The sequence below is a fragment of the Atractosteus spatula genome, chromosome 27 (genome assembly GCF_055471065.1).
Source record: "Atractosteus spatula isolate fAtrSpa1 chromosome 27, fAtrSpa1.hap1, whole genome shotgun sequence".
Lineage (NCBI taxonomy): Eukaryota > Metazoa > Chordata > Actinopteri > Semionotiformes > Lepisosteidae > Atractosteus > Atractosteus spatula.
This window is the reverse complement of record NC_142732.1, coordinates 3735334-3749026: the sequence shown is the minus strand read 5'-3', so window position 1 is coordinate 3749026 and position 13693 is coordinate 3735334. Positions and strand designations below refer to the sequence as shown.

Genomic DNA, 13693 nt, shown 5'->3' with positions numbered 1-13693 from the left:
GTGAATGAAAGACGAAGACGTGCAGATGGTTTGGTGTAGTTCTGTGCAACAGTCTTACACAAGATGACCACCCCATCCCTTTAACAAGCATGGTTACAAATACAGCTACAAGATATCATTTAACTCGTTATCAAAATCCATCCATTCTCTTACCGCCCCCATCGTGGGCAAGCTGGAGCCCGTCCCAGCAAGCAAGGGGCATGAGGCAGAAGTGGGGTACACCCTGGACGGGACAGCAACACATTGTACGGCACACACGCACACACCCCCATACCAGGGACAGTTTTCCCAGACGCCATTAACCTACCAGTCCGTCTTTGGCCTGTGGGGAGGAAACCAGAGTAGCCAGAGGAACCCCACACAGACACGGGAATAACATACAAACTCCACACAGACAGGACCCCACATCTGGAAACGAACCTAGGGCCCCAGCACGGCATACGCTAACCACTGCGCCACCAAGCTTCAAGTTTCTTCCAGTTGGCCATCCCTACCTGTCAGCTGGAGAGGCACTTCCTCCGACAGACACGTTTCCAGGCTTGAAAGGAAACGTCCTACGTGGACAAGCTAGACCAGAGCACTCAATCTTTACAGTTTTCAACAGAGAAGGCCTTCTCCATAATCAACAGAGAGCCACAGACCCCAAGGACACGAGTGGAAATGTAGGGAGCTACATTTAACTTTGAAAGCAAGAAGCATTTTTGCCAAAGTGTGTGGGAATATTGAACAAGCTACCCCACCGTGTAGAAGCCCATAACCCTGGTTTCTTTCTAGGAGCAGCTGGATGAGATCCTCAGTTCACTTAGCGACTTGCAGTCAAATAAGTTGGATGGTCCAAACAGCCTCAGGTCCTCATTTTGGTGATTTGCGGTGCTGCTGGATTCCCTACACAATTCCATGTCATGCAGGTGCTCATCAAGATGTTGCAGTGCACGCTGGGAGATCACAGACACCAGGGAGTCAAGAAGAACAGAAATGTCAATTAAGAGGGAATGTTTTAATGGTTGACCATTTCCACACGACAGTGACACGGTTCAAGTGTTCAATGTAGTGTCATCACACGCAACACCTCTCATACAGTATCTAATGATGGGATCTTTAGATTGTGAGATTTATTTATTTTTACCTACCTTCATGTAACACTTTTCATGTAAGAAAATACAGCATTTTCATCAACTTATGTTTGGCAAAATAATACAGAAGCAACCCTTAAAAACCGTTTTCCCAAACAAAAACTCGACACTGACAAATCCCTGACCTCTGACCCATTTCAAGCATTTTCTACCCAAACCACCTAAATAGTGTGAACTCTTTCTACACCGTGAAAGGGCATAATACTTCACCTTACAAGTCCCCCTGGAAGGAAAATAACTTCACTAACAACAAAAAAATCAGTGTAAAATCGTCCTCAAAGTGTGTAAACAGAACAAAAATTATGAAAGATGTACAAAAGAAGCCACTTGGTACTGAGAACCATCACTGTCATGGGGGAAAAATAATTGCATACAAAATACTTGCACAAGACTAAAAAAACAGCACAAGAGGTCTGAAAAGGGGATTTTGTAGGCTGTGCTCTCCTATAACATCTATAAATCAGACTAACAGAGCTTAACAAGGGACTTCAAATGAATGTAATAAACCTCAAAGGCAAGCAAAAGAGCCAACTGCCACTTATTGTTTAACAAGACAAGAATGTGGCCAACTCAAGGTCTAGTGTTAAACAGAAGGCACTTTTTCTCCTTTTCTTGTGGTCACGTGAAACTGTTAGATTCTAAGATCCAGGGATTAAGTCAATGTTGAACTGCTATTAATTAATCTTGACAGTCTATTCCACAGAACCAATTAACAAACTCAAAACATTTCCGGGGGTGTTGGTTAAATGAATATTAGTGATCCAATTCTGTGGAAAACTAACAAACAAAAATAGTAGCTCCCAATTTAAACTATTCAGAGTTGCGAAGAAAGAATTTTCTTTTCAACTAAGAGCATCATTTTGCAGACATACCAGGCTAACTGGAAATTCTACATGCTTTATTTCAATGCCACAACCAAAACCGGGTTCCAGCACTGCAAGGATTAAACGGGACTGCTGACAAAGACCACATAACACACGTTCCGAGTACAAACCAGAAATAAAACCTTGCTGCCGATTATCACAGGACAGTAATGCATACTTTGATTTCTACAGCAGACAACTGCAAATGTTTTTCCTTTCATTTTGCACTGCAGTGGTTTACATCGTTATCAACAAGCACAGATTAAACTCTGCTCTGTTCAGAAAAGACTAGCTGCCACCAGCTTCAATGTTATTATTGTGACCCTATGCTGTTATGCAATCCTGCACAATGACACAAATGGCTTGAGTTCTGATAGCAGAAAAGCATGTTAGCTCCTTAGTGTGGGGTGTGTCTGACTTACAGAACCAAACTTGCTTCTCGTTCCTTGGCAGGTTTTACAAAGCATTTTTTAGCTATTGTGAGGTATCAGGTGCTAGGTTACCCATTTCGGGCATATAACCAAGGAAAAGCACAGCCTTCTGGGAAGTATTTGTGGGGAGTGGAACAATGCAAGGAAGAACTATTCTGACTGCACAACCGCCAACGTCAATCCCTGCCAGTTAGTAGGATGTGCACAAAAAACCTGATACCTACAAACTAGCCAGCACCATACCCACAGCAGACAGATTTCTTTGCACAACAGTGACATTTCCAAGCATTCAGTACTACAAAGAGCAGTGAGCAAGAACTTGACAGAAGGCATAAAAATCCCCAAATACACATTAGTCATTAATGTAGATGCGTGGCTTAAAGTACAATTGTTACATTTAAGCTTGGAATACTTTAGAAAACAGAAGTAAATCACACAAGAGTGTTTAGACAGGTATTTAACCATGGACTTAATATATGAAAACCTGCTTTGAAGAACCAACCTTAACCTTTTAAGTTAAGCATACCAACATATTGTATAATAGCACACTTCTGTAAAAATGGGCCATTTAATGGAAAACATGACATTTCTTAGACCTACAAGAAATCACTGCCCCACTGCCCACTGTGCTTGTAAGCCTATAATACAGCACAATTTGAATTCTACTCTGCATCAGATAGCATATTCACTGGTAAAACACACTAATCTCCCTTTAGCAAAATTAATAACAAGGTTTTCAAAGCCCACTGGCCACTGATAAGGCTTTACCTGTCCTCTTGCAACACCCTATTTACCAGTTCAAGGACTACTCTAGAAATGACTAACTTGGGATTTCAGGCAAACCAGTTGAGAAGCCTGACATAAGGAATTTACCTTCTTTCTAGATATGATGGCAGCTTAGCAGAATTTGGAAATGATACAACAATTGTAAATAACCCTTCTGACCATGATTTTTAATAAAATGGTGCACAGTTCATTAGCTGTATGAATGGCTGAATAAAGAGCCCATTAGAAATGACCACATACTACAGCTATGCACGTCTACATAACTTTAAGCAGCAAGTCCTATGCCTCGTGCCATGATTACATGCTACATTACATCTCTTGGACATCTACCCATGAGACCTGCTGAATACCTCAAAGAAATCTGATCGAAAACTGGTTCTCGGGTGCTTTCAATGTGATTCTTGTAGGGAAACTGCGGTTTTGGGAACTTGCTGCTTATGTGTTCCCAACAAGAAAACAAAGGGTACGGTGTCACAGTTTTGATCCCGGCAAAATCCGGGTCTACTGTTTTAACAGGAGGGTGAAAGCAAGCACATTACAACCCTCGGTGACTCAGGCAGGTGACTTACAACTTCTTAGCTAATATGCATCAGCAGAGCCCAGAACACCACTTCGCCTCAGCCCGACTTGTGGAAACTACTGCGGTCATGGCAGTTGCAAACACGTTATGGGAATATTGTTCCAGATGAGCACTGATTTCAGTCCAGTTTTTTTTTTTCTCTGACAACACTAAAACATAGAGCTCTACCTATCCTGGAATATTAACAGAGCAGATATTTACACAAAGTAAAAAGGAGGCTAACCTGGTCAGAAAATCTGAGAGCTCTACATTAAAAAGCTGCAAGTTCTCCTCCATAATGCAATATTAGTGGTCCTTTTCAAAACATATTGTAAACAAAAACATTTTTCTTTTCACTTCTGTTCTTGGAATCATTACATGAACTGTACAGTAACCTTATGATCATGCAATTATTTTCCTCTTAATTAAGTTCCTTTAGATTGATGTACAGCTCAGGCATACAGGAACTGATTTTCCTATCTGTTTCAAGTATACAACTTTAAAAGTTCATTTTCCTCCCCTAGACTGGGGTGTCCTCCAAGTTCAATGTAAAAGACATTTAAGGTTCGTCAGTGCTCGCTTGTCTTCTTGTTTCCCCTGTCCACCTCCTGGAAAGGAATGTCAACACAGGAAGCAGATAATGGAAAAATGAAGAAAACAAACAAAAAAAAAAAGATTAAAAAAGGCTGATTTCTCTCTCCTGTTTTAAATCCTTCTCTCTTACTCATGGTACTTGCGATCTCCGTCACCCAACGGATGATTTGTTTTTAAACTGCAGAATGAACATCGTGGAAGCAGAGGTCTCCTGGTGGCAAGTCAGAGAGTTCAGAGGTGGGGAGGGTTGGCGATCAGTCCTGCTTGGCTTGGAGTTGCTGCTTCCAAGCGTCATTCAAGTAAACGAGCCGCTTGTAGTTGAGGACAAAGAGAATGAAGTTCAGCGCGTACGTGGTGATGCAGATGATGCAAAAGTCCTTCAGCACGAAGTACAGGATGTAGCTCAGGTACAGCGATCCCACTACCGACACAATGGACGTCGTCATGAGGATCAGGGCCGCCACCGCACTTACCGTCATCCCTGCGAGACGGGGGGGGGGGGGGGGGAGGAAAGAGGAGTGAGGGGACCTGAAACATCACTGCCAGCATTTTGCTCCCCAGACAATTTGGGAATTATCTGAAGAGCTTCGCCGTTACAGCTGTACTTCCAAACCCTGTCAGTTTCGCCTTAGTAGGACGCTGTAACCCAAATTAGGCAGTCTCCAGAAAACCAAGTAAATTCATTTCTGCGGCTTCCTCTAAATGAGTTCTTCCCAGTCCTGCTTCTGGTGACCCACACACCTGCTGGTTTTCATTCCATCCCACCTTCGTTAGGTAACTGAAGCCTTAATTGATCTATGAAGCGCTGGGAACAAACAGCACAAATTAATCTTATTGTCAAGTCAATATAGGGTTTGATTGGGTCACTGGGGGCTCTTGTGGAACAGAACCCAATGGGTGTGTGGGTCACCAGGACCAGGGTTGGGAACCACTGCTCTAAATCCTTTGCAATTCACACACTTTCAAGATAAGCTTGATTTAAAGTCACTGGTCCTGTTCCCAGATTAACACAGAGGCGCCCAGTACCTCTTCGACGATCCCAGAATTTTTATTCCAACTACTCCTCCAACTCCCAACTAAAATAAATATTCAGGACTAACTTAACAGCCAGATGGCAGCTCCTGAAGAGTGGAGTTAGGCGTCACTGCTGAAAACCTGTAAGGTCCAGAATCCGCCATGGTTTAAAAGTATTACACATCACAGTTCAAAGAAATAAAGAACTACAAAGCCTTTAAATATTTCAACAGTAGAACCATGATCGCTAAATGAAATGGAAGAGCATGACCACACTTGCTTCACTCTCACACATAAATGCAAAAGGTAACTTTGGGCTAAATAGCCACAACTTTTAAGTCTTGAAACCCTTTCTTGGCTCCTCTATGAGGGTATAAATTTATATTTTTTTCCAGTAAAAAATATTGGAGATGTTAAAAATTATATACGGGGCTCAAAGTACAGCTCCTCCAAGGAAACACAGAACTCAGCTTATGTCAAACCTGTTCTTATATATTTACTTGGCAAAGTTATGCATCAAGAAATTGAATGAATGGGAAGACATGACAATACTACTTCCAAGGGAAAAAAGTCTGGAACTGCTGATCTTCATCCCTAGATGGTGTACTTTTACATTTCTCAATGTTTAGTTAACACTAGGATACCCTTTCTGCTGATCAAAGCCTTTGGCTCTATGGGATGGGTGACAATGACCTTTGAACTCTGATTTTCAGTACACTACAGTGCAGCACAGAGCCAAGAGAACAGCATGGATGTAACCTTCTGAAACAGAAAGCACATTCTTTAAAAGTGGTTAACCCACACTCTATTCACAGAGGGCAAAGCAAAGAACTCTTTTACATCAAAATGGAAAGAAAGAAAGTTAAAAATCTTGCCAGAACTGCGGGACAAAAGAGAGGCCATTAAACCGAATCATGCTATTTCATTATTTCTGTGTTCTTCGGGTTTTTGTGAACAGTGCTAAAGGAAAAGGTTCCGAGGGCATACCGACAAAAGATGGAGAACAAACAGTGTGCTACAATACGTCTTCAGTCTCTCAACATGAATGCAGCCCCTGGCCTTTAAGAGAATCTCACAGCAGCTGTACAAGTATATCCTGCAGCCGGTTCATATAAAACTGGAGGAACCACTGTGGTTTTCAATGCACGGCTGCAAGCCTTATAGATTCCAACACATTGATGGAGGTGCTTCTGCTCAAAGAGCTTAACAGCGAGCTAAAACTTTACAGATATTAAATACATACTGTATGCTATGCAGCTCTTTGGTGTTGGGTACTGTCTCGGGAATATGGCTGAGTTAATAGTAGAATGTGCAGGATGTCTAGGAGCTCTGCATGACAACTCCACTATCCTCCTATGGTAGGAGTGAAGGATATCCAAGTAAGCACTATTACAGAGTACAGTTTGGTTAAATGTTCTATTTATACTTGAATTAATTCATTACGCGTTTTCCCAGTACTCACCTAGTAACAGCTGGAAAACGTAAAACATGAGTCCGTAGACACTGTTTGGCTGGTTCATTGCACTGTTTTTACCAAAAATGGAGCCCAGCAGCCCAAATCCTCGACCCCATCTGGAAAAAAAGACACAACAAGCAGATTAGCAAACCCACAGCCTTTCTTAAAGAACCAAAACAAAAGAAGTCATGCCTATGGTTATTGTGCTGAACAAGTGTTAAATGCAATGCATTCTTTAAAAAGGGAAAGCTTCTGAAATTCTTTAGCAAGCTAGCATTTTTTAAAAACAATTTGAGACCTCATATCTGTTACATGCTTATCTTCTTTATTTGCTGTTCAAAGATAATACAGAGAACACCAGCTACATAATGACACGAACTGCGTTGGAATTGCAACTGCTAATCTATAATCCCAGCAGGCATATAAAGGGAAACTGCCAATATGCTACAGAAACAACAGCACTTTTAGGGCTCTAGTGCAGTGCCCGACATACTTATGGGATACAAGAACAAAAGAAAAGGGCTATTCTCAGAGCTCATTTTCATTAGGGAAATTTGACTCCCACTGTCCTACTACAGGTACAAGAAGAGAAGCAGATCTTACTGCCAATGATTATCAGTCACACACATCTTTGTGCAGGACTGCTGCTCACTGCATACTAACATGGCCCACTTAGGCTTTAGACTGGGATTAAGTAACCATGATAGATGATGGAAAAATAAGGGCGCAGAAACAAGGCAATGAGAAATGTCGTTTTCTTGCACAGAACAAATTAGTTTTGCGTTCTTCTACCGCGACAACCTCATCCTCATTCACACGGGGTGCTGACTCTTTGAACTGAGTTATAGTGTTCCTTTCCCAGCAAAGGTAATGAGATGTCTTTTTAAAGCCATGTCAACCACACATACAAGGGTGTGGCCACAGGCCAGTTGCTTGCTTGTGCAGGCTGTGCCAAGATTTCTCTTCCACAGCTCTACTGCACTGGACCCCAGCACAGAGAAGCCACAAGAAGCTCAGGAGGCATGTCTACAGGGATCCCTGAAAGACCACCAGGGTGGTTTAGATAAGAATTAAGCACTGTAACTGGCTAGTAAGGTCCTATTGAAGTGCTTTGTTTCGCTGTTTGGTGAACAAACACTGCAGACACTGTCCACTGGCATTGTGCCCTCATGTTTGTAGGACAAGAACAAAAAACACACTTTACTTTTAACCCTTGTACCCACCAGAAGTGAAGAAGCAGAAGCTACCGACAATCCATTGTGGAACACAGCTATTCTGTCCCAGTCTCGGCACTGGCTTAAGATGAAGTTCGGTTAACCCAGACAAATTCAATTTTGCTTTGAGGCTCCGGAGATCCAGATCTAGACTTTGCAGGATTACCAGTATTTATGTGTAACAAAAGACCCAGTGCTGATAAGAATAAAATCTAAAGGCTACAGTTCTACCTCCAACAAAGGTGTGGGTCAGCTGGCCTCAGACTGGGATATGCAGATTATGGAGAACAAACCCACCAAAAGCAGGAACTGACCGGACTTGTGCCACAAAGGCTACAGGACGCACAAGCAAGAGCTGCACTGAAACAAGAAGCTCTCTGCGAGGTCGCACACTCTGAGACCAGGGCAACTACATAATTCTGCACTCGAAGATGAAGACATACAGCATGTGGTCTGAATAGGCTATATCTATTACAGTCAACATGACAGAGTCCTTCCAGATTCAGTACAATGTGTCCACTGTCCAATAACTCCCTTCTTCAAAGCGCTGACTAAACGTCAGCCACAGCGGGAACACTTCTGGTTTCCAGTTGCGAGTCCTCCTGACTCACACTCAGATGTTAAGCATCTGGATTGACTTGGAGAGCTGCCTGACTCACTCTTGGGAAGATACAGCGAGAACCAGGTAGCAGGCACTGCTTGCTCAACAAGATAAGATTTCAAAACAATTGGTCACATACAGGTGTTTTCCTAAATTATTCAGCTCATGCCTTGTCTTCGCCTTGTTTCAAAAGGTAAAGCCTAAATATTTAAAAAGTAACCACACACGTCTGCATAGGCCTCTGCACTCACTCTGCTGCTGGCTGCAGCAGCTTGGTCTAAATGTAAACCATTTGCTTTCTTAATAATGGCTGTCGGACTCTTCTTTTCTGTGCATTTACACACACACGCAAACATTTTCTACTTGGGGAAAACCATGGTCTTTGACATCGCACAAGTCAGAGGGATTTCTTTACAGTTTGCCATTCCTTTAGCTGAAACTGCCCTGGAGACAGAAGCAACCAGGCACACGGATCTCTCTTCTCCTGCTCCCTGTCAACAGCCACACCACCCACTCTTGGAATCTTTACACTTGCTTTGATTCACAAAAGTACCCAAAAGATGAGACCCCTCAGACACATCCAAGGATTCAAAACTGATTAAATAAAATGTCTGTGCCTTAGATGAGCCTTAGCAACCTACAAATCATTCTCACCCTTGGATACAATTGCTCTGGAATGCTGAACGACAAGACGGGCGTCACAGAGTGATGCGAGAAACAGGACGGGCTTAAAACGTGGGGCAAGAAATTGCTTCTTTAGCCCCTCATAACCCTCAAGCCCTTGACTAACAAATGTCAACTTCAAACACCAAGCGATGAAATGTCACTGTCTGTATCAAGTAAAGAAGACCATTTGTCTAATTCCTCATTCAAATGTCACAACTTTACCACTTCAAGAGGACACTTTTTATTACACCAAGTAACAACTAAGAGCTGGGGGGACAATACACTTTTAAGATGCATATATCACCATTTTCAAAGTGAGCCAGTTTTTATGCCATTTGTAATGAAGGACAGGAAATGCTTTGATCAAATTCAGCATTCTAGATTTCAGTCTGATGTATAATGGCTGTTTTTGACAGCTGGAACACAGTACAAGTATAAGACAGAACAACAGTAAGTCTCAATAATCATAAAATTATTTCAATTTTGCAACTTATTGCAGACATAAAATTAATCAAAATAAATCATTTGGAAATATTAGTAACCGTACAATGTGTTCCCAGTGGTAGAAAGAGCTGGAATGTCCAAAGCATGGGGAGAAGTGTTTTAAGCAGACAGATTTGTGACAGAAAAGAAAAGCGATCATGATTTGTTTCAGTGCATGTTTCAATTCATCCACAATATTTCACACTAAGATATTAACATAGCCAAGTAAAACAGATTTCATCATATCGCCAACTCTAAAAAAAAGTTTATTACAATGTGCCACCAGTTTTAGATTGTGTGAATAATCCAATAATCAAATGTCATATGGACATTTGCTATAACACTACATTAAGAAAATTAAGACAATTGAAAATGATCCTTTCTTTGACAAAGAAAAAACATGACCTTTCACCTTTTGCAGCTGCCACGTGCAAAAACTGTATGATGATATCATCCACTGATTGCAAAAGAGCACACTGCAATAATAAATGATTAGGAGCTGTGTGATAACGCACCAATCTCCAGTTTTCACAGCAGAAATGCAGACTTCACCCCCCACCAGAGTAATCAGGTGTTCAATCAAACTCCAACACACCCAACTAAACACCAAAGCTGGGCATACAGCCTATTAAAAGCGGACTTACATTGTAACTGTTACTGAGTCATACAAAGTATGCTGACATTTGAACAATTTCCTCCCTGTAAAACTGAGCACATCTTATTGACCTCTGACCAACATCATCACATTCCTGTACTGGTCTTCAATCGGGTCTCCCAGTGAGAGACACTAGACCTTCACTGCCCGAACACACATCATGGATATCCGCAAACACTGTGTGACATTCTAAAGAAAGCGCCATACAGCTCAGAGACTCGGTTTTAAAGGTATGACATAAATGTAATAATTGAACAAATGAAGCTATTGGCCAGTCTTATAGATGAATTCTGTACAATTTATGCTGCACATGAGAAGCAGTCAGTTAGCCTCAGTCCTCAATGATTTAAATAAATCACTGGTATTGGAATAATAATCAAACCATATGTCTGAACAATTCTCGGCTGTGTAGCTACAGTATATATACCTATTTAAGAAAAGTTCCTCCTGAAAACCACAATCCCAAAATCCCTCTCCACCCTTCCCATTGTATGGTAGCTGCCACCTCTGCAATTAACCCCTTTATTACCTGGAAAAAATGACCAACCACCGTCACTATTATATATATATGATGTGAAACATACATTGCTAATCAAAATAAACTGGGCATTGAAAATTGAACAGCCACTCAAAAAAAAATACAGTAACACGTTTTGTTTTCACTTGCTTTATCGTAGCACTCTTAGTAAATCGTATGCTACCAGCTTATTCCTCTGGGTATTCCTCTTGGCTTTAGCGTTTCTAAGAAAAGACATAAACGCTTTAATTTATGTGTAAGGCACAAACCTACACAAATCACAGCACGGACCTCCCTGCCGTTGTGGCATTTGGACAGTGCTGTGGACCCACAGAGGACTGTACCGACTGCCCAGTTAGAGACCTCGGATCAGAGCCATCAACGAGCGACCGGTCAGGGCGCCTCAAACACATCATGACCAAGAGACCCTGCCCTCCCAGGCGATGCCACTGTGCATCTCCCCAAACCCACTCACTCTGCCGATCCGGACTACAAGCAAAAACCGGCTGCCGGCCACTAGCTGGGCTCTGTTGCACTGGAGGAGTCGCGATACCTGGAGGTGAACACTTTGGAGCAGCTCACAGAGTCGCTCACGTCGCACATGGCCAGGTAGTTCGGGTCTCTGGCCTTTTCCGTCTCCACATGGAAAGCGTAGAAGGACAGCAGGATGCCCAAGACGCAGACCAGCAGCCGGGCTATTCTCTCCCATCGAGGGGTGGACACTCTCAGGACGGGCGCCGCCATCTTTCTCCGGCCTTGCTCGCACACGCAGCCGCCTACAATTGGGCTGTGGGAGCGGCGACGTAATGGTGCGTGACCACGTCGCACAGCGTGCGTCAGGGAGGGGGGTGGAGCCCTTTTGTTGGGCTGGGCGGGGGAGGTCGGTGATGCAGGTGAGCGTGTCGTCTCCGGGATGCGCTGCAACATTTTCCCTTGCATGAATTCCGCGCATTCCTTTCACTCCCGCGACAGCCTGGAGAAGACGAGGCGTGAGATGCCGCTCCCAAGTCTGGACCCTAAGAAAAATAATTGGTCTCGCTCGCTTATGATAGTTTCATAAGGCCGAAGACGGCCGCTTCGAAGACTCCGTCCGTTTTTACCTGGTGCTGGGCGGATAAAAGCGCGCTTATTTATAAGAGGAGTCAAGTGCAAATGATGGGAGAAAATAGTCATAGATTTCAAATAGATTTCTTAAATTCTGTTTTTATTACTGGATGCAAACTGTGCTATTTAGTTAATATTAAATATACCACAGTATTTAAATTATTTTTTTCAAATACTTCCGACTTATAGTTTTTAAGTATGTAAATGTCTTTATTGTGGAAATATTGATAAAGGTATCGGAAACATCCCAATTAGAATGGTTATATTCTAGCAATAAGTAAATTATAAAACCATTCAACAATTGAAATCAATATTTTTTTTTGTATTGTATGTATATGGAATTGTATGTGTTGACGTACTGTACATACAAGATTTTCATGTATGTTTCCGGGGAGTCACTTCCGGTTAGTACTTGGGAATTTGTCTTCATCAACTTGAAGCTCATTTCAGAAAGATTTTGGCAGCCAGGATGAGTCATGTAACCGAAAAGCTCAAGTTCTGAACGGGTGCTTGATTGCAGGTTTCGAAGCCGCCATTAAGATTGGAATTAATATCCAGAATGGCATGAAGCCTGAATATGTATGTGAGTCCTATAAAGCACCCCTGCTACTTTTTTGTTCGCAGCCAAACAGTGGAATGTAGTGGAAAGAATGACGGTGATGGTGGCTGTTATTGAAGCAGGTAAAGCCGACACCTGGTTGGTTATAGGAGAATTGGAGCATTTCCCTCTAAGGCAGCACAGATCCCTTGAAAGTGCAGAATGAGTGGTGCACCAGCAGTAGACAAAACACTGACCTCTGGCCCTGCTGTGGCTTTCTCCTAATGGCTGGGCTGGGTTAGGGAGGAGAAAAGGTGACTTGTCATCTCCCTCCAATAGTCTCCCTCCCTGGACTTGTCTTTCCAAACTACCTGCGAACAAATATCTGCGATGGCGATAATGGCTTCAACCAAATCTAGATGCTGGCTACAGCACAGACAGCAGCGCTAAGATCACGTCAGATTTCAGGAGCCGAGCAAGGCCGGACCTGGCTGTGCAGGATCTGTAGGACTCTTTTAGCTGTAAAATGGTTTGGCAGACCAGTAGGTGTCACTGTTCCCTCTGGACCATCTATCTAATTCAGTCATGGGGGAGCCAGAGCCTATCCCAGCAGGGCAGGGTGCACTCTGGACAGGACACTGGTCAATTGCAGGACAGACACACACACTCACACCAGGGCCAGTTTCCCCAGCCGCCAATCAACCGACCAGCAGGTCTTTAGAAACTGACATAAACACAGGGAGAACATACAAACTCCACACAGATAGCTCCCCAGGATTTGAACCCAGGGCCTCAGCACTCTGATGCAGCAATGCTAACCACTGAGCTTAACCCAGGATGATGAAGAGCATCCAACCACTCCAATACATAATGAAAACTTTTATTAATTATCATCATCATTACAGGAAAAATATGCATTCCACTTGAGAAAAATTGTTGATGGTTTTGAATAGTTTTGTAAATCTGTAAAGGTATTTGTTGGTGTTTTTAAAAGCCTGAAAAGAAGTGTTTTGTGCTTTTGTTAATGTAGCAGGCGTTGACTAAGACAAGGACTCTGAGAATCGAGGGGTCACACCACA

General features: G+C 42.7%; 1 protein-coding gene across 1 annotated transcript; it reads right to left on the bottom strand.

Annotated features, from left to right (window-relative positions):
* Nucleotides 1-982: 982 nt before the first annotated feature.
* Nucleotides 983-11725, bottom strand: vkorc1l1 (vitamin K epoxide reductase complex, subunit 1L1). The gene is made up of 3 exons (XM_088906556.1): nucleotides 11526-11725; nucleotides 6843-6952; nucleotides 983-4847 (listed from the first exon to the last, which is right to left on the bottom strand). The coding sequence occupies exons 1-3, from the start codon at nucleotides 11714-11716 to the stop codon at nucleotides 4621-4623; spliced, it is 528 nt and encodes a 175-aa protein (XP_088762682.1). The 5' UTR covers nucleotides 11717-11725; the 3' UTR covers nucleotides 983-4620.
* Between the last annotated feature and the right edge of the window lie 1968 nt (nucleotides 11726-13693).

What these genes read in the sequence shown, in the direction of transcription:
- vkorc1l1 (XM_088906556.1), bottom strand. Translation starts at nt 11,716, where the DNA reads ATGGCGGCGCCCGTCCTGAGAGTGTCCACCCCTCGATGGGAGAGAATA. An exon ending in TCCAAAGTGTTCACCTCCAG is followed by an intron (nt 6,953 to 11,525) that starts GTATCGCGACTC and finishes CTTTTTTTCCAG; the next exon opens with ATGGGGTCGAGGATTTGGGC. An exon ending in CGTTTTCCAGCTGTTACTAG is followed by an intron (nt 4,848 to 6,842) that starts GTGAGTACTGGG and finishes CCCGTCTCGCAG; the next exon opens with GGATGACGGTAAGTGCGGTG.